Below are 27,003 nucleotides of genomic sequence, written 5' to 3'. Positions count from 1 at the left end.
TAACTGGTGCTGCTGAACTTGTGTGTGTGTGTGTGTGTGTGTGTGTGGGAGAGGAGAGATGAAGCAGTATTAGTAGATAATATAGGAGTCGAATGATAATATATTACACCAAAACAATCAATCACTGCTTGACAGCTTTCTTCGACTTCCGTGCACTGATACTTCTCTTGATGTTCCTTGCGCCGTGAAGGTAAAGCCACGAGAAGAAGAACACGGCCATGAAGTTGAATATCACGTAGGCCCAGAAAATGCCCTATCGAGGTCCAGGTTAGCATATACCTTTTCGAAGGAGAGGGGGATACTCAACGTACATAGTTACGCCACTTGTGCGAGTAGTAGACGTTGAAGTTTCGGGCCTGGGAGCAAGGCATTAGTATCTGTGGACTTTATATAAGTGGCAGGACTGGACAGGGTAAACATACAAAGGCATCGCCGACAGAGTACTGGCAGAAAGCACAAAGACCGTTACCAGCGTCTTGGACGTATCCGCCTATCTGGCTTGCGTAGGAACCGGCATACTCCTGACAAGTCATTCCTGAGGGTGGGCTGAACTCTGATTCTTCTCTGGGGACACAGCGGACGGGAACACCGTGTACGACGACGCTCAAGAAGCCTTCCAGAAGATAATGGAATGGCGTGAGCCAGTACATCCACGATCTCCAGAAAACATTCAGGCTGGAGTATGGAACGACGACACCGCAGAAGGATAGGACGAATGTGAAGAAAGTCGGCACGAGGAGAGAGGCGAAGAGTGGGTTTGGAGAGAAGGCTGCGATGAATTGACCGAGGCCGACATAGAACAGCTCGAAGAGCATCAAGAACATCCAGACAAAACCGGAGGTGAATGAATCTCGCGGGAACCAGACGCCCCAATACCTGGTGGGCGTTAGGTTGGCTCATCTGTCGAAGGTTGGGAAAGGGAGTTTAACTCACCAGCAATTGAAATATATCGACCCTGCGACGACCGAGTACGGCAATTCTGGCAAGATTGCGCTCGTCACAAATGCAGTCCATGAGTAAATCTTTGAACCGGCTTCTCGTGACTGGTATAGATTGCGGAAATGGAGAAATCGTGGCTGTAGTTGCTGGATTAGGGGTGGCGCTATTGTGAGAGTCATGAAGATGGAGAACATTCGAGACTGCATGTCAATGTAACTGTTTCCTAGGTGCCAGAAAGTGAAAGTGTTGAAGAGCCCGGTGAAAACATGAAGCAAGAATTTGCCCTGCGGAGTGGTCAGAGGGTTGGTTATAGGTGCAATGTAAGCTTTCGGGACATACAAGAGCGTATTGAGGAGTTCGCCAGTATGCTACGAAGCTGCGTTTTGAGACAGTCAATATCTGCACCCAGATTGGCATAGCATATTCTCGATGGTCATCCTTTCCTCCTTCAATCTCTTTATTGCGTCGCTCCTGAATGATCTTCTCAATCTGCTCTGAAAGCTGACTGTGCTGGGTAGATCTGGCCCAAACATCGCCCCAGTCCTGCCCTTTGTAATCTGGGTTACCAGCACCGATGACATCGAGCATATACTATCAGAGGTTAGCATCATATGTGATGGATAAACATGTATGAAAGAGTACCTCTGCGGGGTTCTCATGGGGGGAGCATTTTCTGGCCCCATTCTGCTCAAAGTACTCGATCAGCTTCTTTGAATCCGTGCCGAGCTCATCGTTGTAGACGACCCTTCCCCCACTTTGCAACAATAGCAGTTCATCAAATTGCTCAAAGAGGACGGCAGACGGCTGGTGGATCGTGCACAGAATGGCCTGTCCGGCATCGGCAAGGCGTCGAAGAAAACGCACAATATTGTAAGCAGCGAGGGAGTCCAATCCAGATGTTGGCTCATCCAGAAACAGCAGTAATTGAGGCTTACTTGCCAGCTCAACTGCGATAGTAAGTCTTTTGCGCTGCTCGGCGTTCAGTCCAGCTCCTCCCTCGCCGACTATAGCACCTGCAATTGGCCGCATTTCAAGGAGATCGATGATCTTTTCGCAATATTCGTACTTCTCCTTGATAGGTACCTCCTTCGGCTGACGAAGGAGGGCTGAGAACTGGAGCGATTCTCTGACAGTTGCTGTAGGTTCGTGAATATCCATTTGCTCAGCAAAGCCAGTTGCTCTTTGGAAGCTTTTAGGAAGAGGCCTGCAAATGTAAGCAGCTGTTTGAAAAGCAGTCTTCAAGCTGATACTCACTTTCCGTCAACAAGGAAGGTACCTGTGACGACTCCAAAGTTTATCCGCTGGGCGAGAGTATTGAGAAGCGTAGTCTTGCTGGGCAATGATCAGTATTTGTCTACAGACCTTAGAACACCGTCACTTACCCAGCCCCAGAGGCGCCCATTAGCGCAGTAAGACGGCCCGGCTTAACATATCCTTGAACGTCTTGCAGTAGCTTTCTGTGGCCATCTTTGTAAGGGATCGTGTAGTTCACACCTTGCCAGGTGAATATCGACGTGCTTCGCGCGATCCCCTGCACCTCATCACTGGAACCATCTGTATCCTTCTCTTGGAACCCATTGGTGGTTCCTGTTCCATCACTTCCCGTTTCCACATCCCCTGGAAGTTCCTTGTTTTTGACAGCCTCCTGCACAGCCTCGGGCGCTTCGCCTTTTTTGAAGATTGTAACCGTGCTGCCTCCTTTGTTGGGCTTCTGGAGCTCCATTCCGACCATTGTCAAGCATACGAAAAGGATAAACCAAGCTATGACAATACCGAAGTTTCGCCATAAATGGGATCGAGTGTAGGTGAAGGCAGTCTGTATGTAGTTCGATCCCTGCACAACAAGCTGATTTGGCGTACTTCCTTGGATCGCACAGACTTGGTTGCCAGGCTGTGCACTGGGTCCATCAGGAAATATGGACGGGGAGACACATTGCAGATTCAAATCATAGAATTCATTTGACATGATCGCCTCAAACGCGTATTGCAATGGATTGATCCAGATTAACCATTTGAGCCACGGATGCATTTTCCATGGAGGAATGAGATATCCTGGGCATCTTCAGTACGAATGTTCATTAAGTGGCTGATATCTCTTACCAGTGTATACTATCAGCGCCTGGACAGAAACTCCAGTTACACGGGTGGCTGAAATTCTCGGTCAGCACACGCAAGGAATAGCCTTCAGTTTTACATACCAACGTCGAGAGAAGCACTCAGTGCTCCGATAGTCCGGAAGAATGAGTACATGGTCATGGTCAGAATGAAAACGAATAAGAAGTTGATGAAGAACTGAGATGCAGTCCGTGAAAGGTTGGACATGCTGAGTATATCGGTTAGTCTCAATCAGCAGTAAACGCGGTAGAGTTGCATACAAGTATACAATCAACTCGAAAATGGTGATCTGAACGAATACAATGGGAACATCGACGACCACTTGAGCTAAGGCATATGCCGCTGGACGATAGAAGGAGCTGGCAAAGTTAGCTTACTGCAAAAATATATATGCCTTGTCCCACTCACAAACTCTTATGTTTCAGTATGACCGGTCGACTTCCATAGAGAGCCGTAAGCTCTGCCATAGCCAGCAGGGAATTGAATAGTAGTACATAAAACATGACACCGCCTCTAGTGAAGACACCAGCGCTATAAAGTTGTCAGATATTACTTATCGATTGGCGTGGGTGATAGATCTTGGGGCTAACCTAGTCTGGGGCAGGTCATAGAAGAGACTACCGATGATGAGAGCCTGGAACGTGAGCATCACCCATTTCCCGATGAGCGTCTGCTTATCCCCGTACATGACGAGGAATTGCCGTTGAGTCAGTATAACAACCTGTTTATAGAAAGACACTGTATAGTTTTGCTTTTTCTTCTTTTCCCTGGCCTGCTCACACGCCTGCTGCTCCGACTCGATCTCTTTTTCGAAGTTTTCGATATCTGCCTTGGCCTCCTTGCATATATCACTCTTTCGATATGCTCTCTGAAAGTCTTCACCAGAGCGTGGAACTCGATCCTCCCAGCCTTCCTTGATGCGTCGCGCATATGGGTCACTGACAGACGTCAAGAAATCAGGTGTGGTCCATCGAGGAGGGCACACAAATCCCAGACGCTCGAAGTATGCCTTGGCATTTTCGGTGCGCCCGTAGTAGGCGCATTTGCCTTCCTCGATCAGCATGACTTTGTCGAAGAGATTGTAGAGATTTTCTGAGGCTTGGTAAAGAGCCACGAGTGTAGAGGCATGTGCCATGTCGGTTGAGCTTCTCAAGCTTTCCACGTACTCCAGAGCTGTGCTAGCATCGAGGCCTTTGGTGGAATTATCCCAGCATTGCGTGCTGGCTTTCGTGATCAGGGCTTCGCCAATAGACACACGCTTCTTTTCTCCTCCAGAAACTCCGCGAATGAGTTCATTGCCGACCTTAGTCCCCAGTGCATGCTCTATCCAGAACAACTTGGCGATGGTAGAAAGGAATGTCTCCTGGTAGTGCTTTCTACTTTCACCAGGCAGTCGTGATGCTTTGTCCGGGGTTCTTGACTTGAGAGCAAACATCAAGGTGTCGCGTACAGTGAGCGTGGGATAGTGGAGGTCATCTTCGGGGTTGTAGAGAACTTCCGAACGGTAATTTTTGGCCATGGTTTCGGCATCTGCACCTCCGTAGCGAACATCACCTTCCACGCTTTTGTAGCCAGATCGTTGATTTCCGATGACCTTTAAAAACGTAGAGCAACCGGACCCCGGACGACCAAGAACCAGAAGCATTTCCCCCGGCCGTACACATCCGTTGAAGTCATCCAAGATGGTTCGCAGTGGTGCGCTCTTCCTCCCGCCGGTGAGGAGGCCTTTGATCAATCTTGGTAAACCCAAGAGGATGTCAGTGTTTGTGGGCTGGAGGGCTGCTCCTAGACCAACACCTCTGACCGTCAGGTCTTTCCACACCACACCAAGATGTCTTGTCTTTTCCTCTTCTGAGTTGGCCTTCCTTTCCTGACCAAACATCCGCGAGACCAACCTCGCTATCTGATCCGTATCATCGGCCCCCGCGGCCCCAGTGCTGCGTCGTTGAGAAAGGGCGCGAGCAATATCCTGTTGTGTGAGCTGCCTCTGAAGTGAGGACTCCTGTCGGATCACATTTTCATTCGAGACTTGATGCTCTACAGGTATAGCCGATTGCTTTCTCGAAAGGCCCGAGCTACGCGACGCGTTTGAGCTCGACTCGGAAGAAGAATCCAGTGGAGCTTTTTTCTCGTCTTCGTTGGGAGCAAAGCGTGGCTCGCTGGGAGGGGAGCGTCCCGAGTCCATGCTGATAGTAATGCGACACTAGCTACCAGAAATATGACATATCAATCAGTAAAGTAACGGCGGAGACAATACCCGATGTCGGCTTCAAATAGAAGTCAAGAGACACAACAGGGGGATGAGCGAATGTAATGGGCTTCTGGGTGCCCTTATCTTTCTACACTCTACATTCCGCGTTAAGTACCGGCATTGTCGGAGCTTGCTGAAGACCGATGCAACTTCACCACCGAGCTCTAGCTTTCGACCAGCAGAGTGAAGTATGGATCGGACAACAGGACGACCGAGATGCCGATCGTGGGATCGAATAAGCATGCATCAAGTGATGAGATAAGTTCGGATGATGGAAGAAGGTGTGGGAGAAGACCCTGAATGAACCATGGCTTAAGCTTGATGTCGTCGATAGTTTCCGTGGATCATGGTGAGGTCATCATCTGCGGATCTGGACCAGATCGGTAATCGGATGCGGTTTCTACTAGACCTCCATTGTCTTCAGTGACTCAAAGCATTGTAACGGTCATAGTATTGAAGCAAGGAGGAAGACAAGAACTGGGAGACTCAGCTTGCGTACTTTCCCACATTTTGCTTGACACAAAATCAGCCCAGGTATGAAGCTATCAGCCACTCGGAGAGGAGTCTGGGTTGTTCTATAGATAAGCCTAAATTGGATGATCTTCCATCAAGGCGGCAAATTCCAATGTCGCAGTTGGATGGTCTGTCCCACCTTTGACAGCATTACTGGGGTGCAGTTGTGGGTAATGGAATGAAGGGGGGTGAAGGAGGAGGAAGATGGCTTGGCTGCATCCAGAAGAGAGAGAAGAGCCGCCCCTCTGCTTTTCCGCCTCACTCTCTTCTCTCCTCTTTCCCCCCGGTCCTCCATCAACTTCGTTACCTCCTCCTCAACTTCTCTCTAATATTTTTGGAGAAGGGATCGAGGGGTGTCTAGTTGACCCCAAAAACAGCCTGCACCCCTCATGCTATAACACCTCTTACACGTTGCTTGAATTCGAAGGTGGTTGGCTTATTGGCCCAGCATCCGACCCTGGATTGGTCTGGCTTATGAGGCTACTGATTGGCTGCCTAGGTTCTTGCATTATATTCAAGATACGTGGAATCCCGTGAACGGTATAGCCATTGCTGAGTTGGGATTTTCGGAGCCGTTTGAGGCGTATAAGAATCTGCGCGAGGATATACTAACGGATCCTTTGAGGACCCTCTATTATCATGAGTATGTGCAGGCGATGTTGATGGCTGTTCAGGAAGGGGTTAAACTGCTGGGGTGCTCGGCTTGGAGTTTGGCTGATAATTTCGACTGGAGGGCTGGGTATTCTGTTAGATTTGGAATACAGGTGAGTTTTACTTCTTGTGTACAAAAAAAGCTTATACTAACATCGTTGTAGTATGTCAACTTGACTACGCAAGAGCGCTTCTACAAGGCCAGTTTCTTTTAACTGGCGAGTTTGTTCCGCACGTATATCCAGGGCTAGTGAAATGCGTCTGGACAAAGGCCTGCCACTGCGTTGTCATACATATCGTACGAATGCTATTGCCTGATCCTATCTACATAGTAACTATACCGCATACATGCATCACACCCACCTCCTTCTCCGTCTCTTAACAAAAATTTCCCACCCCTCCCTTATATTCAAATTAGGAGTTATCCCATTGTCTTGATAAAAAGAACGAAGATAATCCAAAGCCGGCGTACGACCACTAACCTCCATGTCCGAACCCATATCCCGACGACCTGGTAAAAACAGAGGGATATACAATATAAGATCCGGCGCTGTCGAGGCATTACACACGCCCATACCCTCCATATATTCCAGTACCCAAGAGCCCGAACGATCTCCCCACCAGTAAACAGTAGCATAATCCATCAAGCCATGGAGTTCGCCATGAAATACCAGAATGTCGAAAAGCATTTCCATGCGCACACCGTCATCTCGCGGCTCTGGTCCCGTTTCGCTTACTCTCTAACAAACACATAACGCACATTAAAACCCACCCCCCACCCACCCAATGAAATAGATCAGATTGACCAACTAACCTGTATCTCACACCTCTCCCGAAACCCCGTATCATCTCCAATATGGCTAACGATGCCCAATGAACGCGCAGGAGGCTGCTGGACCAGCATCCGGCGCCAACTTGCGTTTTCTCGCATGTATATTTCCGTCCTGGTGGGGTCTCTGACCATGTGGAAAGTGTCGAAGGTAAGTTTGCTTTCTGTGTGTTCGGGGAAGACGGTACTGTTCCGTTGGAAGATCCCTGGGAAGGCTTCTGCTAGTAGGGGGTTGAGGACTCCCTGTGAGGAATTGTGGTTGCGGCGTCTAAATGGTTGTATGAATAGTGCTTGTTGGATGGGACGGGAATTACTGATTGTGTAGTTCCAGAAACGATTGACGCGGGACGCTGAGGTAAGGATTGTGCGCATGTCTAGTTCGAGGAGGATGTATTCTAAGATGGTGCGGACGGAGAGGACGGTTTGGACGCTGTTGTGGAATTCCATAATGATGATTGTTATACTAGGTTGAGGGTGGGTGGGTTTAGTTTGGAGGTTATGTTTTTATTTCTATATAGCAGAGGCTATGGCGGTCTTCGTTAGGCAAGAGCTAAAGAATAACGTGATGCTGGGTCGTAGTTTCCTGTTTTATTAGATTCATCTTTGTTATTTGTGACGCGAGAATCGTGGTTTCTCAAAGTCGATGGATAGATGGAATCAAAAGGTCAAATGTGATTATTGTAGGTATCTTCTAAAAAAAAGCAAGTCTATATACAATATTGAGCAAGGTTTTCGGAACTGCCGGCATATGTTTCCCTCTGATTACGGGTTGATAATTGAAGGACTATACTCGTCGTTCTCTGCGGAAATGATCATTGATCCCCGAGTCATTGAAACATTCGCCGGATTAATCACTGGAACAGGGGCGTCATCCCAATTGGAAACAACCGTATCCTCTCCAGCCAGTATGCGGTTGATGTTCAGCATCGTACTGTACATAACCCCGTGACTGGATATGGGATGGACGTCCTCATTCCCGCCGTGGATATCAGATTCCTTCGAGGAGGGTCCAGCGGGATGATATCCACCTGTTAAGGATGGGTAGACTGCAAAGCACCGGAGATAGCCATTGCCGCACATGCGACCGAGCGATACGTCGAACTGAGCACCAATGTCGATTTTATCGGCGAGACCTGTCGGGTTCACGGAAAGAGCGGCCAGGATTTTCTGAGCACCACGGTAGGTCACAGCATAGACAATGGAGCAAACTGCATCGTCGACGGCGCAGGTTAGACGGCTATAGTCTGGTACCCCGAATGAGGGTGGATCGCGCCAGTAGGGCAGGAAGTGATGTGGCGGGAGGACGGTTGTATCATTCGAGCTCACGAAATATGGATCGTTTTCTCGACATGACACTCCACAGTGACCAAGCCAGATGATGTCCCAGTCGTCACCGTACGGTGAAGCGGTCAACTTGTTATCCGCACCCTGGAGAGCCCGTACGCCGAGAGCAAAACTCTGTAGCTGGGTCTTGAGGTTTACGTCCCAGTCGACATCATCCTCCATGATCATGGCACTTCCTAATCTTTCATGAACAATTCTGGGGGTGCATGTTTAGCCAAATATATGAGGAAGGGGGCAGCTTATGGCATACCGTTGCATGGCATCCACATGAGCCCGTCGAGCTCCATACTCGGTAGGTTTGTGGTCATAGTTCCAGTTCTGAAATGTCAGTGGCATGCATCCCATTGGATAGCGTTGTCAAGGACTCACATAAGGGTACGTCCTGGGGTCAACCTCGTCGGGAGTGATGCCGTTAACCCAGTCGATGTTAAACCCACTGACTGAAGAGCCGAGGACAAGGTTGTCGCGCTTGTCAACCCTGCTAGGCAGGTTGATCGCGAAAATTTTTTGGACCTATACAAAATTAGTGTGGGGGCTAATGTCAACTTCATTGGAGGGAAGTACCCCCAAAGTCTCGTTCCTGATATCCTCGAGCTGAGACCGGGCGCTTCTAGCTCCTATCCGCACGGTGGGCCGAGCATAGGGCAACTGCCATAGAATGAGGATGATCCCGAGCACCCCCAGCGCATAGAGAATCAGCCGGCCGAACCGTTTTTGTGATGTGAATAGAAACATTATCAGTTGGACCAGACTGAGAATCGACCGGATCGTGAAAGGCGACAAGGCAATCTCCCCAGTCTTTCAATTCCCCTGAATCTCTGCCTAGGCCTAGGTGGCTAGTCTACTAGATCTGGGGCTAAAGAAGTGGAACGGCGCCGGGCGGGGCTCGACTGTCTGGCCTGACTTTTGTCTGGACACTTTGATGACTCTTTGTAAGTGGCTTCGAGTCACTTTAGAGTTGTATTTCGGTTCTGAATTCTTAAATTCCTGTGAGTGCCAGTTGCTAGTCCACCTAGTGCTAGCCCTGACGCGCGGAAGCCAGGGTCCGGGGAACTCATGGGTTGGCGCCTAGTTCGACCACTGAAACGTCGGGTCTCCGCGCCATCAGTTGGTGTACACAGTAGTGCGCATCAGAGTGATATGACTGGTTAATGTGCGATGATACCAATATTTGTCGTTCTTAAAATATCTAACCGTCTGGCCTGCAAGCGAGAGGGGCCAAGTAACTGCTCGCCTCGACGTAATACCTATTATTTAAGTCATCCTGACTATTCAATCCCAAAGTCAACCCCTGCAGTCGAGCCGGAATGCCAGCTTCAAGCGGAAGTCGTGACGCCATTCCCATGTTATGACCGTGACATCCGGTGGTTGATGGGGAATGTCAAGTTCCGAACAGCCCAGACCAACTGCATACCAAGCCGGTTGGGAGTAAGCGGCTGCGGGTACCGCAGATCATAATTTTAATTACAACAGACATTCACGAGGCGCTCTTTGTTCGATGCGACTATGAAGTAGGGAGGTTTCATTGGTGGCCTTGAGTTAGCGCGTTTGATTATCCAGCGTGTTTTAGGAGTAGAGACTCCTTACAGCTACATAAATACATAATTTGCTCCAAAAATTCAACAATGGCTGGTTGGTGTAGTTGGTTATCACGTATCGTTAACACCGATAAGGTCCTGGGATCGAGCCCCAGACTGGTCATTCTGTTTTTCTCTATTTTTTATTCTGTGTTTCAAACACAGATGCTTCTTTGCCTCTCCTTTTCGTCTTTATTTGCTTTAATGAACTGAAATAAATACTGTGGGACTTATATCCTTCCCGGAGACCCGTATACCTCATCTGTAGTTATCGCATCTATGTACATTTGCCTGCACCAGCCATCACTATACATCGATATCCTTCCGCACACCATGAGTGGTCATCCTTCCGGATGCCAGTCTCCCAATCCAGTAGTATTTACTATCCGCTACTCTATTCCATCTCAGCTCTACAAAGAAAAATGACAAAGACATCTGCCCCAACAACCCCGCAATGAGAACTACATCATCTATGCCAATCCAAGAAACAGCACTTAGCATGCACCAAATTCCGATGTAATCCGTGCCTGACAACCCCACCTCCAATGCAGCTCATGTACCCAAAGTCACGCACAAACTATACCCTTCAACTCCGCACCAAGCCCACTTTCACAATTCAATTTCCTCCTCCATAGTAAACTAAAATGACCGTCCGCGTCTTCATCTACGGCTACCGCAAGCCCGGCCTCTCCCTGTCCACCTTCCGAGAGCGTTACGAAGCACACATCGATCTCGTGAGACGTATATCCGGCGAAGACTTCCCCCTCTCGCACCGCCGTACCTATATAGCTCGTACAACCGTTAATACCCCACCTGCTGGGGCGACGGCCCGCAACGCCACAACCCCGGCGACTATCCTTCAGGGCCAGCAGTCGGACTTTGACTTTGATACGACGGCGGAACTGACCTTTGCTGATCAGCCTTCTTTCCAGGCTTTTATGGCTAAGGTGACGGCTCCTGAGGCGGCGGCGCAGATTGCGGAGGATGAGGAGCGGTTCTTTGATCGGAAATTGTTGAGTTTTGCTATGATTGGGGAGGTGGTGGAGACGAGGAAGTAGGGGTGCTTAAAGTGGTAAGCTGGGCTATGTCAGTGTGTTTGCTGTGATGAATGCTGTTGAGATAGGGTTTGTTTCTTGTCTGGATGGTGCAGTGGCTAATTTGTCGTGTTGTTCAGGGAAAAGGGGAGGTATATAATAGTACTAGACATGCTGTTTGCTTTTCGGTGCTATTGCATAGTACTAATTTCTCTACTGCATGTATGGGCGCCTTGCCTCGCTGAGTGCCTATATTCAGATTGAAGCTTGAGGTCAGTTAAGCGATCTAGTTAAACATGGGCACTTGAGAAGAACTGTCTGAGTGTTAGCAAAAGGCAATGGTCAGTTTCTGTGAATCAGATACTCCGCTGGTATTAAATTTCCTGGTGTAACCTACACTACTACTAGCTGTGAAGAAGCTGGTTTTCCTGAGTGAGATGATGACCACTAGCATATGAGTTGGATCAAAGGATCCAGAGACATAGAGCCATCCATAGTGGGACAAAGATAAGCCAAAAATTCATTTGAGAGCATATACTGAGCATCTCAAGGGAGAATTAATGGTGATTCGCCTACCGGGCTCGGCTTACAATTACTGAGTTGCCGGAACGAAGATGGAGGGTAGATATAGTGGATATCCCGGGAACTAAGCCTTGAATGAAAGACAACTACATCAATATCTATTTTTTCAAGTCACTACCCCCTTGGTATACTCAGCTCTATTATTTCGTTCAACAATGGTGAAGATGCTATTCCTAACAACCAAGGCGGCACCACACGGCAGAACAAGCAAGCATCAGTCCAGTGCGCCCAAGCCGTGCACTAACGCTGTTAGCGTCCAATAAGCTCAGCAATCATGGATCCGTTTCTTATCCCCAGCCACCCGCAACAGGGGAGCAAAAATCAACATGGCTGGGCCACGTCCACGTCCACGCCATTTCCCCTTTTATAACCGGGAGCTGCGTGGTTTTTCATTCTTTTCCTTCCCCTCCATTCCCCGTGCTACTTATATTGGGGTTGTCCAGGGCTATCTACATACAAGCTCTGTCAGGGTGGAATTTCACACCCATTGTTTACTATCTACATTCCGGTCGGCTATCCATATCCATATCTTATCGATAGATTGATCGGGGATCTATACCTGCATTTCCACCACCATCATCAGCACCATAACAGATAATATCCTCTTTTCATAAGGAAGCATCACGACTTTCCGCCAATACTTCTTTCTCCAATCTTGAAAGTTAAAAAGACAAATAAATTCACCAAAATGCAAGAAAACATTGCCATCGCCGTCATCATCATCGTCCTATTCATCATCCTCGCCATCGCAGGGTACTTCATTCACACGATGAAGAACCGCATTGCGCACTCCCGGAAACGCGCAGTCGACGAGGAAAGCGGTGGTGAAGCTGAAGCTTAAACCCGAATTTGAAGTGACCCAGCGTCCTTTTGCTTTCCCGGAAGCACTACTGTCACGAAACTATGAGACTACGATGGATTGATCTAATCGATTCGACGACTTAACGGCTTAGCTCACTGCAATCATTGTTGAGCTACTACTATTACGCATTATTTACGATTTATTGTTCATGGAACATGATGTTTTTTTTTTGATATGGGATTTATGCATTCACGCATGGAAATTACGTTATGATTGTTTTTTTTCTTCGATCTCCTTGGGTACGGAGTACTTCTGCATATGCATTGTTGATTGATTGTTTATACACTGTGTGTGTCTTGTTTATATATACATGCTGTCAAAAGCGTTCATTGTCTGCGTCGGACGGGATCTGACCGATTATTTACTGATTCTCGGGGTTGATGGATTGGATTGGTGTTTTGTGGTTTATGTATATGCTCCCTTCTATTTCCATATATTATTCTGCTTATTACTGCTAGCTAGTTATATACTAGTACTAGTAGCCATTGACATAAAATAGCCACAGTATGTGCTGCTCTTCGCAATTATGTCTTCTTCCATAGTAAAAAGCTGAACCCAGACCCAGAATAATATAAGTAGTGACTATCAACGTTGAAGGGCTACCACTCATATAGCATCAGTTATGGCAGTCCACGTGTCTGGCAAGTTCCTCCTCTAACCTGCCATCTTCCGTTTAGACACTAAATACCTTACAGCATTCTTGGTTTCTTCCTTTCGCAGTACCCTAATCCTTCCAGCAAGCTCCGTCAGGCAGTAACTGGATAATTCACTTCTAAAACGCTTTGGGAACGGGTTTTCATACCAGTATTCCCTGGATATACTATGATTTGGACTTTCACTAATTGTTAGAGGTAATTTGATATCAATCCTGCACATACGTTGACTGCTCTACCCCAATGAATAATAGGGACCATTCCCGTTCCCCAGTCTCTATTCATGGCCTTTCTTCACTCAACACCTTTCTCTTCCTTATATATATGGCTGGACTTCTCCTTCTCCTTCTCCTCTCTCTCATCTTCTCTTCCTCCATCTGTCCTATACACTACTGCTATATATGTATGATCCTCTCTCTACTTCGTTCTGGACAGCATGACTTAACCATACTATGATATAGTATACAAGCAGCACCAGTGTTGCCGGGTCTTTACATAAATAACATTTGGCACTTCTGTCGGGTTTGCATCTATGACCAACACAGAAAAAGACATGTCACAGTATTGCCCTCTCACCAAAGCAAACATGGGAATTTTACTGCGAGTCTATCAGACGACAGACTGCTCAGCATAAGTCGCACCGAACCATCATCCACCCCGGTTCTGAATAACATGTTCATGACAGCTCTAAGGATAAGCAGCAAATAAATTGGAAACCTGCTCAGTCTTCCAGAGTAAGATTCTCTGGAGGTCTATCAATTTCAGACGAATCGACATGACATTCAAGAGATTTACCGGTAACAGTTTGCGCAAAACTGTTTCGGTCGCCATGAAGGCGTCATGACCATGGAGAAAGCCCTGGCTTATTACCTGGCAGACGCACACGGTCATACCCACATTGAAAATATGCAGAAGCCGCCCATGGATTATGTCTACTGCGAGGTCCTGTACCAGCCTGTCATGACTTAAGAAGAAGTGTATCATGTATGAGCCAGAAGATACAGTTATTGCAGACGCCGCGGAGAAAGATATCCACGACATAGCGACAATGGCCGCGCATGTTGATTGGCATGCCGCACTCTCAGAGAGGGAGATTCCATCGATTCAGAACCCGGCCTTCTCTCGCTTCTGTCACGCCAGAGGTACTCCAGCTACTCGGCTTACAGACTGGGTAAGATGCAGCAGCAGGTTCCATCGATTCCGATTTCTGGCCTTCTCTCGCCTCTGTCATCCTTGACAGACTGCGTTGGACGGACGGGACGGCGTGAGTTCCTCAGTCGTGCAATCTTACCCAGTCACACAGCTACAAGCTGAGCGAGAAGAAGCAGCAACAGGGTTCTTCGATTCCGATGTGGAGCCTACCGTCCTCCCCCTGGGAAACAAGAATGGAAAAAGCACTGACAACGTCCCGGTGAGCTCGGACAATCTCCGACCATCTATGCCTCAACGAGAGTCTGGCATGGCCAGGTACCTCCCTTTTCTTACTCCCATGGCAGGATGTCAGCGTGCATGAGCTCGTGTTCAGGAATGGACTTTCTATCCGGGGAGGTCTTCTCGTCGATGACTATGGTCTGGGAAAGAGTGTGACAACCCTAGCCGCCATTGGCAAAGACAGAGCAACCAACATCATCCACTGTTCCTTCCTCATCTTGTGCCCTGCTGCCCTAATACACACATAGTTCACAGAGCCTAGAAAGAGTGTTTCAAGTCATCCTTTTCCACGCCAGGCCGCCCACACTGCCGATCTGGCACACAGGCAGGCGACCATTTTCGCGCGCGCGTCTATCTATATCGAGAAGAGGAAGTGATCCATTCAAGTCTGGTATGACTTGTACTAATTTAAATAAAGTTGTTCCATCCATCTCCAACCTTCCATCTTTTCTTTCCTATTCCAAGCTGCTATGGTATCAGTAACTTCGAAGTGCACACGACTTCCACCATGACCTTCGATACTCGACCCCCTTGCCCGTCTCGATGCTAGTGAACCTTAGACGACCGGCATGATTATACCGTCCTCATATGCCACGTGTTCTAACATAACCCGGGTCGAGATATTCTCCAACGTGAACGCGAATTCCAACAACGACGACGACGCACGTCTCTTTACGAAGAGAAGAAACACAAAATGGAAGAGCTACAGGCGACCTGATAGTCACTTACTATCTATCTAAGTAATAAAACATATGGCGAGATATAAATCATAGCAGATTAACAGACAATCAACGCTACCAGCCAATAGCATGTTCGGAAGGATTCAAGAAAGTCCTAGCTAATACTCATCTCGTGAGTACTAGTGCTGCAGAGCATCGAGAATGATGGGTCCCACGTCTATAAGTGGGAGTCGAGTCTGGCAGCACTGATCCAGAATATATTACATACCATTTGAACATCCCAAACTCCATGAGGTACGCTCAAGGTGCTACTACACCAGCATGCAAGCCAGAAGGTATATATACTATGGCTGATAAGTCGATTATTCCAACGGGTTAATTCTCGCGGGCTGACAATATATGCCTCTTTCGGCAGGGTCAGCCTTTTAAATAGTTCGTCTTGCACTTCCACCGAATTTTCATAGCTCCCAAGTTCAATTCATATTTTGATTCTGACCAGCTCACTACGGCTCCTAAAAGGTTAAGCAGAGCGATTGTCGCAAGTGCGCAAAGATGCATGCAAAGCATGGACAATGGGCGGTCTCGCTCAGAATCAATGCCAATGTTTCTGTGGTTATGGAGCTCGTGGAGTTCTGATCAGTGTGGTGCACTGAAAGAAAAAAAAAAAAAAAAAAAAAAAAAAGAGTCGCTATTATCACGACATATACAGATCAGAAAAAGGAGTACGCCCGCCGAATGACGAAGTTACCGGGAAGGCTGAATATAGCTTGGGAGGACATGGTAAAGTTGCTACTGTTGACTCAATGCAGGGTCGCGCATAGACCTATATTGTTACATTGCATTGGGAAGTTGACACAGGGACAAAGTCTGAATTAGGCTTTGCTGCTGACAATCGTCGTGCAAATGTCATCCTGACAAGAGCACGGGCGTGTTTGATCGTTGTAGCCAATGGAGCTATCATCGACAATAACTGTCTTGGGCAGATCCGATGGCGGTCTATTCAGAAGTCCTCGTTCACTGGAGTGGTTTTTTCTGATAGTAGTCAAGAAGGAATAGCTTCGGTTTCCTGTGCCATCCGCCACCGTCTCGTCTGTTCCGGTTCCCTGTGCCGCTCGTTGTCATGCCAGCCACGAGCTTCGCTGGTATCTGCGAAGTGTTCACTCGTGCTGGACTTCCGTTGATCTAAATAAAACCCACCTACGCAAGTTGGCTCCGTGGGATTTGACTGAATTGCGCGATAACATCCATCTTGAGTATGGAGCTCAGAAAGAGCGAGTAACAGCGAGGATGAAGCCGCGGTCGACAACGAGGATGAGGACGAAGCCCTGATGGGATATTAGGCCGATTGCGATGCCACTGCCAGGTAGGTTATCACTACACGCGGTGGAGGTCAACGTCTAACCGGAGATCAGGAGCCTGGACTTCTGGGAGGGCCTGCAATGTGATAACCTCAACCCGGAAATATAGAGGATCGCGTGTTACACGTTCAGGATTGTACTGAATCTAGGGGAGAATATCCAGTATAGGATTCCTATAGCGGGTCTTTGAACCAAGCGATACCCTCTTTCGTACCAGGTGTACGGTGCTATCTGGATATTGGCGTGCGAGGTGACGACCTACTTGCGCGGATTTTTGGCTGATGATGTTGGTTATGGCAAGGTTAGTGCTCTTTGTTTTACCGTGTTCCATGTCCGCCAGCTAATTGTCTAGTCTAATAGATATTCATGACCATTCTGACTGTGCTGGCCTTGAGATGGATTGAAATCGCTATGTAGCGAGCTTGTGCCAATCCCTACACTGGGCTTGATGATACCCCCTGTGGACATGACACAGACCTCCCTATCTGATATTTCTGCTGACTGAGCGCGCTGAATCACGTACTTCCTAAAGTTTGCCGGGGCACTAACTATATCTTCCTGGAAGTCTCCCTCCTTAGAAACTGGAGGATAAGGGAGTGGAGTTGATTGTTGATCCCAACAACCTCTATATTCGCGCAATGGTCGTGCTCCAGGGATACGCGAGGACTCGCCAATTGAATATCCCGACCTGGCGCGCCTCGCCCGCTGCCCTGGCCCGTCCGTTTGAAGACTGTGTCCGCCAGTTAGACCGATGGATAGAGGAAGTCCCGTCTGAAGACGACCCTGCGTGAGTACAAGCTCCATATCATAATATACACCCCATTTGCTGACATAGTCTTTATCCGGTTATAGTCCTCCTGCTCGGCCTGGTGATAATGCGGAAAACCCCCTCGTCGTCCCCGAGATTGAAGATAAAGCCGCCACTTCTTGATGGTGAGGACCCCCCGGTTCTGAACACGCAGGGTTACGCTGACTCTGGGGGTTGGAAATAGGCGCGTGTAGGTTTTCGGCGTAGCCCTTCGTTGAGATCCTTGATATCAAGTTCGCCATGGGTTGGAATAGAAGAGATTTCTGGCAAAGCCTAAAGTTATCTAGCAAGATATACCGACGTAATGATTTGGTTCAAATACAGACCTGCTAGAAGAACTACCTATGGTACTCAGAAAACCGGGACTTTGTAGTTTTACTCCAGTAAATTTTATCCGATTAACATGTTCCAACGCACAGTGCAGAAGCAGCTCTTCAAGCCTGGACTTGAGAAATAATAAGCGGGGCAATTGCAGCGGGCTGAACGAGTCGAAGTTCTAGAAGTGCTAAAAAATAGTATATAGTGAGACTTGCCTAAACGGGGAAGGGGGGATACCGTGACCGGTGTCTGTTAGATAGTGGTAGTAGCTGATTGCTAGTTATTTATATCGAGAGTAGTCGAAGATTTTAACTCAGGACAGCAGTTTGGCTGACTAGTAGATAGAAGATCAAGTGTTTTTATAATTATGTTAGAACTGATTTTCGAGCTCCCGCGGTAGTAGTAGTATTTCGTTTTCCATCCCGTGACTGCTGTAGCCGATACTCTATATTGCTGATGTACTCCGTATAATGACCCTGGGACACTTGTCTATTTGTTTCCCGAGGCATCGGTATCATCCTGCTGCTCACGACTTATTTATACATTGTAGCCGTTTTTTATGCTAATAGAGGGGTTTCTGCTTAGCTTTATGCATTATTGTTTATCCGATACACACTAAGTTTTTGAAACATACAACATGACTCCTTCATCCGATAATCTTGAGTCCTCCCTTAGTCTTTCCGTGCTTTTTGACGCCATCATGCTTGACCTTACCACTGCCGGAGCCACCACCCGAACCGCCGCCACCACCATGCTTCTTCCCATTTTTCGTGTTGGACACGGGACGGACTTCCGTGGTGGCTCGTCGGAGCAGAACCGGATGCGAGCCAATGTACTTGCCCTGCATCTCTCTCGCGGCCTTGAAATAGTCGTCGCCGTCGCTGAAGCTGACGAATCCGTAACCTTTACTCTTCTGGGTACGTTTGTCGCGGATTACTCGGGCCTTTTGAACGGAGGTGTACTTGGAAAATGCCTTGAGGAGCGAATCGTCCGTGACTTCACCAGCCAGGTTGCCTACAAACAAGCGAAAGTGTGCGGGATCCCACTCGAGGAGGGTCGAATCGGACCAGGTCTGACCACCTCCGGCACGAACCACAGTCTTCGGTGCAGGCTCCGGGTTACCCACGGTGGGTGCTGGCGTGTTAGCCGCTGTATTGGAACCGGATGGGGTGTTGGCACCAGACGCGGGACCAGCAACACCCGGGTTAACACCCGGGCGACCAGGAACCTTGCCGGCTACGGGCATCTCCTCCTTGTTTACGTAGGCACTCTGCCACTGTGCAATCTGGGCTTCCGTTTCAGGGTCCAGCCCCGATTCATTCCGGCCAAAGTTCCTCCCACGCATGCCATAGGCGCCTGACTGATCGCCCCCTGCTGGCGTGAAGGGGTTTTGAATCCGAGGTACAGACGGACCGTATGTGTTATCATTGTACTGAGCGGCCCCGTAGTAAGAAGGGCCGCTTTGATATGACGCTTGCGCCTGAGGGTAGTAGCCACCGTAACTGCCCGTGGTCGGTGTCGAATATCCGCTGGATGTAGTGGGCGGAGCGGACACGACGGGGCTGCTGGTACGGTAAGATTGACTCGAAGCTACCGAGCGAGGCTGGAATGCTGTGATGGCGCTGTAGCCCGGTCGAGACCCGTTTCCGCCATAGCTGCTGTTTGCGCCTGACGGTGCCGCCGAATATGCAGGTTGAAAGGTAGATGGTGAGGCAGCGCTTGCTGTTGCCGGTGGCCGGGGAGGGAGAGATGACGGAGCTTGTCTGAGACCTGGAGGTGGCGGAAAGGACATGATGAACGGAGAGTCCGATATATAGTATAGAGAGAAAGGTGGTGGATGATGTGATGCGCCGTGTGCAAACTAGCAGCAGACACGTACCTTCAGGGTTTGACTGACGCAGCAGTCATACGCCAGACGTCACGCCTGAAAAAGGTTCCGAATCTTGATGGAAGAAAGGACTGGTGACGAGCCTTTCTAGATCTTTCCTTGCACTAGTACAGAGACAGGTGAGTAGACAGGAGGAGAAGTGGTGATGGAATATCTAACAATTCCTTGCTGTAAAGCGTGAAGAGGCGACGGCGGTGCTGATAGTCAGATGGGTAGTGTATCGAGTGATTGCGAACCGTGTGCTGTTGGAGGGTTCGGGTTGGCAAGTTTGGTGGCCCAGATGACGGATGAAGTCCAGCGCGGCAGGAGAGAAAAGACCGCATGAATGGTTTTTCTCGCCTCCCGTTTGATGCAAACCGGGCATCGTCTAAACCACGTGATTTGAGCCATAAAACTCACGTGATAAAACAGCTGGCCGGCCAGGCTGACCTCCTGAGTCAGCCAGCCAAGCACAACTTTTGAGCCCCCAACGGATTTCCCACATGTGATGCAACCCCCACCCTAAGCCCCTTTGGGAAATGCAGTAGCCGACCGCCGGGGGGAGGATCGTCCCTATAGGAGGGCATCGTGCCAATTCCATCACGAGAGGAGAAAAGACCAGTGCGGGATGAAGATAAGAAGTCCCCGGAAATAGCGGCCAGTTTCTCCGGCTTATGGATTTTCTCCTCCGCGGGGGTCTAGATACCCAACAATTTCCGATGGCTGGGATACCGAAGGGTCATCGAAAAGCAGAACATACTATGACAATTGACACACTACATACAGGAGGAAGTCCGATGCCGTACCCGATAGATGGGCATTATTGATACACTGGAATGAGGTGATGGAGGAACCACTGTCTGAACCAACAGTAACAGTAAATTACTGTTCGTAGTTAGACAAGATGCGGAAAAGTGGAGGGGAGACCGATTTATCCGCCTCCGAAGGTGCTTCACCGAACGTGTTCTGGGAAGTCTGGAAATTCGGTCCCTTTTTTGACTGTTGCTGGGCCGATGTAGGAATTAGGAAACGCGGGCTTTTTTACCTGCGTTACGGGCGTATTTTGCTGCGGCCGGCAAGTGCCCCTCCATGCCCCGCCATCTTTGAAGCTCCTGGCAACACCGTCATCTCCGAACATGTCATCCCCAGGGAATCAATTGGCGATTGGAGTTGAGGAATGTAGTGTCTGTCATCAGTAAGAACTTGACGAAACTGGAATCTTTAATCTCGGAGAAGGAATAATGTAGAGGTCGTATTTTACGAGGATGACAGTGAAAATGGTGGGGGTTTTTCATAGCAGTAGATAGTAGTAGTATGTATGCATGCTTGTTGTATTACCCAAACCAGATTTAATTTCAAAGAAAGAACAGCCATCACTACTACATGTTAGATACTACTTACTATAATAATTATTAACATAACAATTATTACTCACCACCAACCATCTATCCGCGGGCTTCCATGTATGTTCCGGTACCAAACTCCCTCTCCCACCGGTGTACTGACTTACTACTACTAAGTCTTGTTCACCGGAGGACTCTGCTCCTCTCTTGTTCAGGTGCTGCCCCGCCCTCCGTCCCACCATGACGGAAGAGCTGCTCCGTAAGCCGTCCAGTTGCAGCGAATCCTGCTCTGACATCTTCGAACGCCTTCTCCCTTTCGCTCGCTTCTCTTCCTCTTCCTCTCTTTCCCTTCCTTCCCCTCCAAACTAAAACCTTCCTCCTTTTCTCCATCTTGCTCTAGGCAGTTAGTTCTTCCTGACTGTACATATATCCACCACCTCCCCCTCTCCTCTACTTTTCCACCTCTTCCCATATCTCCATCTCCAGAGTCTCATACCCCCCACTATTTCATCATGGCTGACCAAGCTGTGTAAGTACCCTGCGGCTACCATTGTTCTCTCTTCCCTTCCCCTATCCCCTTCCAAGCCTACATGTCCCTCAATCGTCTGCTTTCCCCCACAGCTTGGTACCCCTCCGACGCATCAATGTATGAGCCGGGAGAGATCCAGCTGTTCGTGAGTCAGCTGGAGAATGAAAAGACTGCTTCATATGGCTTCCAGGATCCATCTTCCATTGATTAGTGGTGATGGTGCAATGGACTGCTAGCTTCGTGAGGTTTGCGTCTCGACGTCATAGTAGCGTTAGAGGCAACGCAGCTTCACTCGTCACCCCCCAATTGTCACATTTCTGCCCAGCTATTGACAGAGGATTTGGCAACTGACTTTAGCGCCCGTCTCGCCGGCATCAATGTCGGCGCTCCGGCGCGTCCTTTGCCTAGTGCTGATTTCGGTCTCATCGGTCTGGCCGTTATGGGTCAGAACCTGATCCTTAACGCTGCTGACCATGGCTTCACTGTTTGCGCCTACAACCGCACAACCTCCAAGGTTGACCGCTTCCTTGAGAATGAGGCCAAGGGTAAGCTCGCTCTGCCAGGATCCATTTCAGCCCTCGGATCGACTAACGGTTCGGATTATCAGGCAAGCCCATCGTCGGTGCTCACTCCGTTGAGGAGTTCTGCGCCAAGCTGAAGCGCCCCCGTCGTATCATGCTCCTGGTCATGGCCGGAAAGCCCGTTGACCAGTTCATCGAGTCTCTCCTGCCCCACCTTGAGAAGGGTGATATCATCATCGACGGTGGTAACTCCCACTTCCCCGACAGCAACCGCCGTACCAAGTACCTCGCCGAGAAGGGCATCCGCTTCGTCGGCAGCGGTGTCTCCGGTGGTGAGGAGGGTGCCCGTTACGGCCCCTCCCTCATGCCCGGTGGTAACGAGGAGGCCTGGCCCTACATCAAGGACGTCTTCCAGAGCATCTCCGCCAAGAGCGACGGCGAGGCTTGCTGCGACTGGGTTGGTGACGAGGGCGCTGGTCACTTCGTCAAGATGGTCCACAACGGTATTGAGTACGGTGACATGCAGCTGATCTGCGAGGTAAGCTTGGGACCATACAACAATTGGATATAAGTGTATGGCAACTGACTCATATGTTATAGGCCTACGACATCCTCAAGCGTGGTCTTGGTCTCCCCGCCAAGGAGATCGCCGATGTGTTCGCCAAGTGGAACAAGGGTGTTTTGGACTCTTTCCTCATCGAGATCACCCGTGACGTCCTTTACTTCAACGACAACGATGGTACTCCCCTCGTTGAGAAGATCCTCGACAAGGCTGGTCAGAAGGGTACCGGCAAGTGGACCGCCATCAACGCCCTCGACCTTGGCATGCCCGTCACTCTGATCGGCGAGGCTGTCTTCTCTCGCTGCCTGTCCGCCCTCAAGGACGAGCGTATCCGTGCCAGCAGCCTTCTCGACGGCCCTACCCCCGAATTCACCGGTGACAAGCAGGCTTTCATCGATGACCTCGAGCAGGCCCTGTATGCCTCCAAGATCATCTCCTACGCCCAGGGCTTCATGCTCATCCAGGAGGTAAGTCTGGTCCAGAGTATGGCTACCCTGTTTTTGGATACTGACCAGCTACTATAGGCTGCTCGTGAGTACGGCTGGAAGCTGAACAAGCCCTCCATTGCTCTCATGTGGCGTGGTGGTTGCATCATCCGCTCCGTCTTCCTCAAGGACATCACCAACGCTTACCGCAAGAACCCCGACCTTGAGAACCTCCTGTTCGACGAGTTCTTCAACACTGCCATCAAGAAGGCCCAGAGCGGCTGGAGAAACGTTGTCAGCAAGGGTGCTCTCTGGGGTATCCCCACCCCCGCTTTCAGCACTGCCCTCAGCTTCTACGACGGCTACCGCACCCGCGACCTCCCCGCCAACCTGCTGCAGGCCCAGCGTGACTACTTCGGTGCCCACACCTTCCGCATCAAGCCCGAACACGCCAGCGAGACCTACCCCGAGGGCAAGGACATCCACGTCAACTGGACTGGACGCGGTGGTAACGTGTCTGCGTCCACCTACATTGCCTAAACGAAAATGCGATGTAAAACGCTGGACGTGGAGCCTCGCACTGGTCTAGCATGGGAACAGGCTGGGCTAGAATCAGGAGAGTTAACTAGTCGGGCTCCCCTGAGCACATAAACAAGAATGATGACGATCAAAACGACCAGCAAAACAGGAAATGAATTTCTATTATATTTTCATTAACATGTATCTAGATGTTTATTTTCTTTTCTTTTTCTTTTTTTGATGGGAAAAACGTATGGAATGAAATAGTCTTACGTTTCTTTTCACAAGTTTTCCATACTGTAGTATGATAGTAGATTGAATCATAATAAGTAGTGGGACGAATAAAGGATGTAATTTCGAAGGGACAGAATAGCAGTGTTGAGGCTGGTGAAAGAGCAGCCAACTGGTGATTGCCGGAGGTGCTGCTCCGCCCTGGACTAAACCGGATTGGGCGACGGGAAGGTCGTGACTCCCTTTCGGCGGCCATCGTGTCAATCCAATGGTGCACAAATCACACCACCATTCTGCCCAACTGCATGCCAGGACGCTGAGGAGCTTTCCTCCCGGGCTGGTTGTACTTTATTGGCGTCGTATTCACTTCTGTGTTTGTTGTTTTACTGGATATTTTATGTCTTTACTTTTTGTCGTTCCTTTACCCAACTACGACTAAGCTGCGGTTCCCGCCCGTCCCACTTTTGCTTGCTCCGCGCTCGAGTGCCATCGTCATTGCTGGTAACGACCGTGGCTTCCACCTAGCCTGGAATCCCATTCCGATCGATCATTTCGACCTGCGCTTGACGTTGCTTGCCCTCAACGTGAGCAATCGTGTGCTTGGGGCATTTTAGACTCACTCCGCCTTTGTTCCTCTGCAGAGACAGCCCAGCTACTGTCTGACTGTGGAGCCTGTCCTGTCCTGCACTGCTCTTGGTGGGATAGTTCAACTGTCTCCTGCCCGAGCATATGGCAGATAACAAGCGCCACAGCGTGGGAGCAAGAACATCTGCACAGGGATCGTCTGGCGCAACTGCAGGCCAGGGAATGGCTGGTGCCATGGTGCCTTTGGAGGTGGCATTGAGCCGTGCAATTGGCGCACGGTAAGCCTCGACCTATCATAGCACTGTTGAGCAGAGTTCCGTCTGTCCAGCAAGTGCTAGCACCTGCATCCCTTTGCCAGAAAGCCTCTGGATGGATGTATAGAGATCTCAAGTTCATGCTGATGTTGTGTTTTGTACAGTGTTCGTATCAGTACATCTCCGGTCGCCTCCACCATTGAGGGGACTCTGTTCACAGCCTGTCCGATCACGAACCTCGTTGCCATCAATACTGCCGAAGAAGGCAAGTCACAGACCGGCGATTACCACGTCATTCCGGTGTCACGCATACAATCCTTCCAAGTTCTCTCTTTGTCTCCGTCCAACACCGATGGGGCTTCTTTCTCTGATGCCGTACCGCCTTTGCACGCACTTGATATTCGCGCTCTGAAGGCGCGGGAGGCCGCTGCTGTCGGCAAGCTGCAGGAAGGTGAAGCACGTCGAGGCAAGGGAGTCACCAAGGAGGCACAGGATCTCTTTGACGCATTCAGTCGCACAATGCCGGCCCGGTGGGATGGAAGCAAGATCATCGTAGCCGATGCCGTCTCCATTGCGGCTCCTTACCGCCCCGACGACTGCCGGCCGCTTGTGGCGGGTGACACGGCTGCTCTTGCCCGAGTACGCATGGTGGTAAGTTGGCCGTATACCACGATACAGGATACATCTGACAGTTGGATAGCTCGAGATGGAGCGTAAGAAGATTGAACTGCGCAACGCGAGTGCAACTATTGGTAAGCCTAATACCATTCGTTTGGGGCGGACCCGCTTGTATGAAGAATGGCGACTAACAATCTGACTCTAGGAGCCGGTGCTGCTGGACAACGTAAAGGGGGCTGAATACGACTTCCTATATTTTATTACCCATCTGAAAGGCTCCATTTTGCCTCTTAGGTGCAGTGCCGGGGATGATTTGCGTGGGATCCATTTATCCATGAACGCAATTTAGCGAATGATAAACCGGAGAATACGAGTTCTCCCTGATTGTCAATTATACACGGAAAGGATTGCGCGAGGGGCCATGGTCGACGGTCCTTTAAGCAGGCGCAGACATGGACAAGGGCGGCATGGCTTATACAGAAGCGGACTTGTACTTGACCAATGCTTGGTGCAGCGGACAAGCTTTCTGTCCTGGAAACCAGCGCATCATATAGGTCGGGAATGGAGCCTTGCCTTCTGGCATGTTCTTTAGATTTATTTCCATTAGATACAGGGGCGGCATGAATATGAGACCTATCTGATCTATTCATCTCCATTATATGAACGACTACTGTATTAACCAGTTGTGCCATCAAGCAGCACATGTCCCATCAAGAATGACCGTCTCCGTACGGAACAGCAGTCTACACACTATCTCCGTCTCGATCATTCAAAGAAATAGAATTCGATAAGACCATTGAACGAATGGAGTCAACTTTGAGTTCCCTTTCTCCGAAAAAGCAACAACTGATTATTAGTTGCTTGATATGTATATTGCGTATTGATGGGAGATTATCTATGTCGGGAATACAACAAGCAGTTCTGTTCAGCTGAGGCTTACCTTGGTACTATTGAACTACTAGATGATTAGATCCGGAAGAGAGAGAGAGAGAGGTATTGCTTTTTGCTGGGATGTGGGGGGGGAGCATATAGTGCGTGTGCTGAGTGCATTGGTTAGATTGTGCATGACGGTCATGCGCTCGGTTCACTATGTTAGTCTATGTCGTGTAGTAGTGCAGGTAGACTGCTAGCTGCAGTGGGTAATAGATTGGTTGGATAGTATATCAGAGACAACACACACTCTCTCTATCAATTATATATAACAAACACAGCATACGAATCCTCCTATAGAAATCCCTACTATATTCCGAGCAACAAAAGTAGCCAAACAAGTAGTAGTACTCATCACATACTAACCATTCAATTGCACCAAATCCTATCGGAATCTCACTAACTACCATAACCCCCATACCCCCACCCCTTCTTACCAATTATTATAAACCCCCTTCCCCCTCCTACAGGCACTCGGACAAGGCGCCAAAGCCCGTCCACTCCCCTTACACCTCCCACACTTATGCCACAGATTCTTGACCCAGCTGCCTGCACCCCTGCAGTTCGGACATGTCACTCTTCGAGCGAAGAATGTCCCCGTGTTCACGACCGTCGTGCCCCCGCATCGATCGCAGACCGTGCGTGTCGATTTCCACCATCCGCCGGAGCCTTGG

At 49.4% G+C, this 27,003-nt stretch overlaps 10 protein-coding genes and 1 non-coding gene across 11 annotated transcripts; 7 read left to right on the top strand and 4 right to left on the bottom strand.

The window, feature by feature from the left end:
• Positions 1 to 121: 121 nt before the first annotated feature.
• Positions 122 to 5,239, bottom strand: AtWU_06523 (putative ABC transporter; the record flags this gene model as incomplete). The annotated part of the gene is made up of 13 exons (XM_035501632.1): positions 122 to 253; positions 312 to 356; positions 423 to 876; positions 934 to 1,223; positions 1,279 to 1,530; positions 1,582 to 2,143; positions 2,194 to 2,271; positions 2,322 to 2,991; positions 3,040 to 3,087; positions 3,138 to 3,262; positions 3,315 to 3,413; positions 3,463 to 3,585; positions 3,645 to 5,239. The coding sequence occupies 13 exons, from the start codon at positions 5,237 to 5,239 to the stop codon at positions 122 to 124; spliced, it is 4,473 nt and encodes a 1,490-aa protein (XP_035357525.1).
• A 691-nt stretch (positions 5,240 to 5,930) lies between these two features.
• On the top strand, positions 5,931 to 6,684 carry AtWU_06522 (glycoside hydrolase; the record flags this gene model as incomplete). The annotated part of the gene is made up of 5 exons (XM_035501631.1): positions 5,931 to 5,946; positions 6,196 to 6,245; positions 6,318 to 6,358; positions 6,444 to 6,582; positions 6,634 to 6,684. 5 exons carry the CDS (start codon positions 5,931 to 5,933, stop codon positions 6,682 to 6,684), a joined length of 297 nt encoding a protein of 98 aa, XP_035357524.1.
• A 138-nt stretch (positions 6,685 to 6,822) lies between these two features.
• On the bottom strand, positions 6,823 to 7,745 carry AtWU_06521 (uncharacterized protein; the record flags this gene model as incomplete). The annotated part of the gene is made up of 2 exons (XM_035501630.1): positions 6,823 to 7,209; positions 7,284 to 7,745. 2 exons carry the CDS (start codon positions 7,743 to 7,745, stop codon positions 6,823 to 6,825), a joined length of 849 nt encoding a protein of 282 aa, XP_035357523.1.
• Positions 7,746 to 8,060: 315 nt separating this feature from the next.
• Positions 8,061 to 9,377, bottom strand: AtWU_06520 (LPS glycosyltransferase; the record flags this gene model as incomplete). The annotated part of the gene is made up of 4 exons (XM_035501629.1): positions 8,061 to 8,838; positions 8,893 to 8,960; positions 9,012 to 9,155; positions 9,207 to 9,377. The coding sequence occupies 4 exons, from the start codon at positions 9,375 to 9,377 to the stop codon at positions 8,061 to 8,063; spliced, it is 1,161 nt and encodes a 386-aa protein (XP_035357522.1).
• An 892-nt stretch (positions 9,378 to 10,269) lies between these two features.
• AtWU_t164 lies at positions 10,270 to 10,343 on the top strand. The gene has a single exon. It is a non-coding gene; the product is annotated as a tRNA-Val (tRNA).
• A 520-nt stretch (positions 10,344 to 10,863) lies between these two features.
• Positions 10,864 to 11,277, top strand: AtWU_06519 (EthD domain-containing protein; the record flags this gene model as incomplete). Its single annotated transcript, XM_035501628.1, has 1 exon — positions 10,864 to 11,277. One exon carries the CDS (start codon positions 10,864 to 10,866, stop codon positions 11,275 to 11,277), a length of 414 nt encoding a protein of 137 aa, XP_035357521.1.
• Positions 11,278 to 14,332: 3,055 nt separating this feature from the next.
• AtWU_06518 (uncharacterized protein) lies at positions 14,333 to 15,029 on the top strand (the record flags this gene model as incomplete). The annotated part of the gene is made up of 3 exons (XM_035501627.1): positions 14,333 to 14,521; positions 14,591 to 14,761; positions 14,847 to 15,029. 3 exons carry the CDS (start codon positions 14,333 to 14,335, stop codon positions 15,027 to 15,029), a joined length of 543 nt encoding a protein of 180 aa, XP_035357520.1.
• Positions 15,030 to 17,457: 2,428 nt separating this feature from the next.
• Positions 17,458 to 17,750, top strand: AtWU_06517 (uncharacterized protein; the record flags this gene model as incomplete). The annotated part of the gene is made up of 2 exons (XM_035501626.1): positions 17,458 to 17,606; positions 17,672 to 17,750. The coding sequence occupies 2 exons, from the start codon at positions 17,458 to 17,460 to the stop codon at positions 17,748 to 17,750; spliced, it is 228 nt and encodes a 75-aa protein (XP_035357519.1).
• An 841-nt stretch (positions 17,751 to 18,591) lies between these two features.
• Positions 18,592 to 19,737, bottom strand: AtWU_06516 (RNP domain protein; the record flags this gene model as incomplete). Its single annotated transcript, XM_035501625.1, has 1 exon — positions 18,592 to 19,737. The coding sequence occupies one exon, from the start codon at positions 19,735 to 19,737 to the stop codon at positions 18,592 to 18,594; it is 1,146 nt and encodes a 381-aa protein (XP_035357518.1).
• Positions 19,738 to 21,667: 1,930 nt separating this feature from the next.
• Positions 21,668 to 23,732, top strand: AtWU_06515 (NADP(+)-dependent, decarboxylating phosphogluconate dehydrogenase; the record flags this gene model as incomplete). Its single annotated transcript, XM_035501624.1, has 5 exons — positions 21,668 to 21,684; positions 22,093 to 22,229; positions 22,292 to 22,743; positions 22,806 to 23,234; positions 23,292 to 23,732. The coding sequence occupies 5 exons, from the start codon at positions 21,668 to 21,670 to the stop codon at positions 23,730 to 23,732; spliced, it is 1,476 nt and encodes a 491-aa protein (XP_035357517.1).
• A 939-nt stretch (positions 23,733 to 24,671) lies between these two features.
• On the top strand, positions 24,672 to 25,639 carry AtWU_06514 (anticodon-binding domain-containing protein; the record flags this gene model as incomplete). Its single annotated transcript, XM_035501623.1, has 4 exons — positions 24,672 to 24,805; positions 24,946 to 25,432; positions 25,482 to 25,533; positions 25,605 to 25,639. 4 exons carry the CDS (start codon positions 24,672 to 24,674, stop codon positions 25,637 to 25,639), a joined length of 708 nt encoding a protein of 235 aa, XP_035357516.1.
• Positions 25,640 to 27,003: the final 1,364 nt, after the last annotated feature.

Source organism: Aspergillus tubingensis (genome assembly GCF_013340325.1).
Source record: "Aspergillus tubingensis WU-2223L DNA, scaffold_8, whole genome shotgun sequence".
Lineage (NCBI taxonomy): Eukaryota > Fungi > Ascomycota > Eurotiomycetes > Eurotiales > Aspergillaceae > Aspergillus > Aspergillus tubingensis.
The sequence above is the reverse complement of the archived record's forward strand: the minus strand, read 5'-3'. Positions and strand labels throughout refer to the sequence as shown.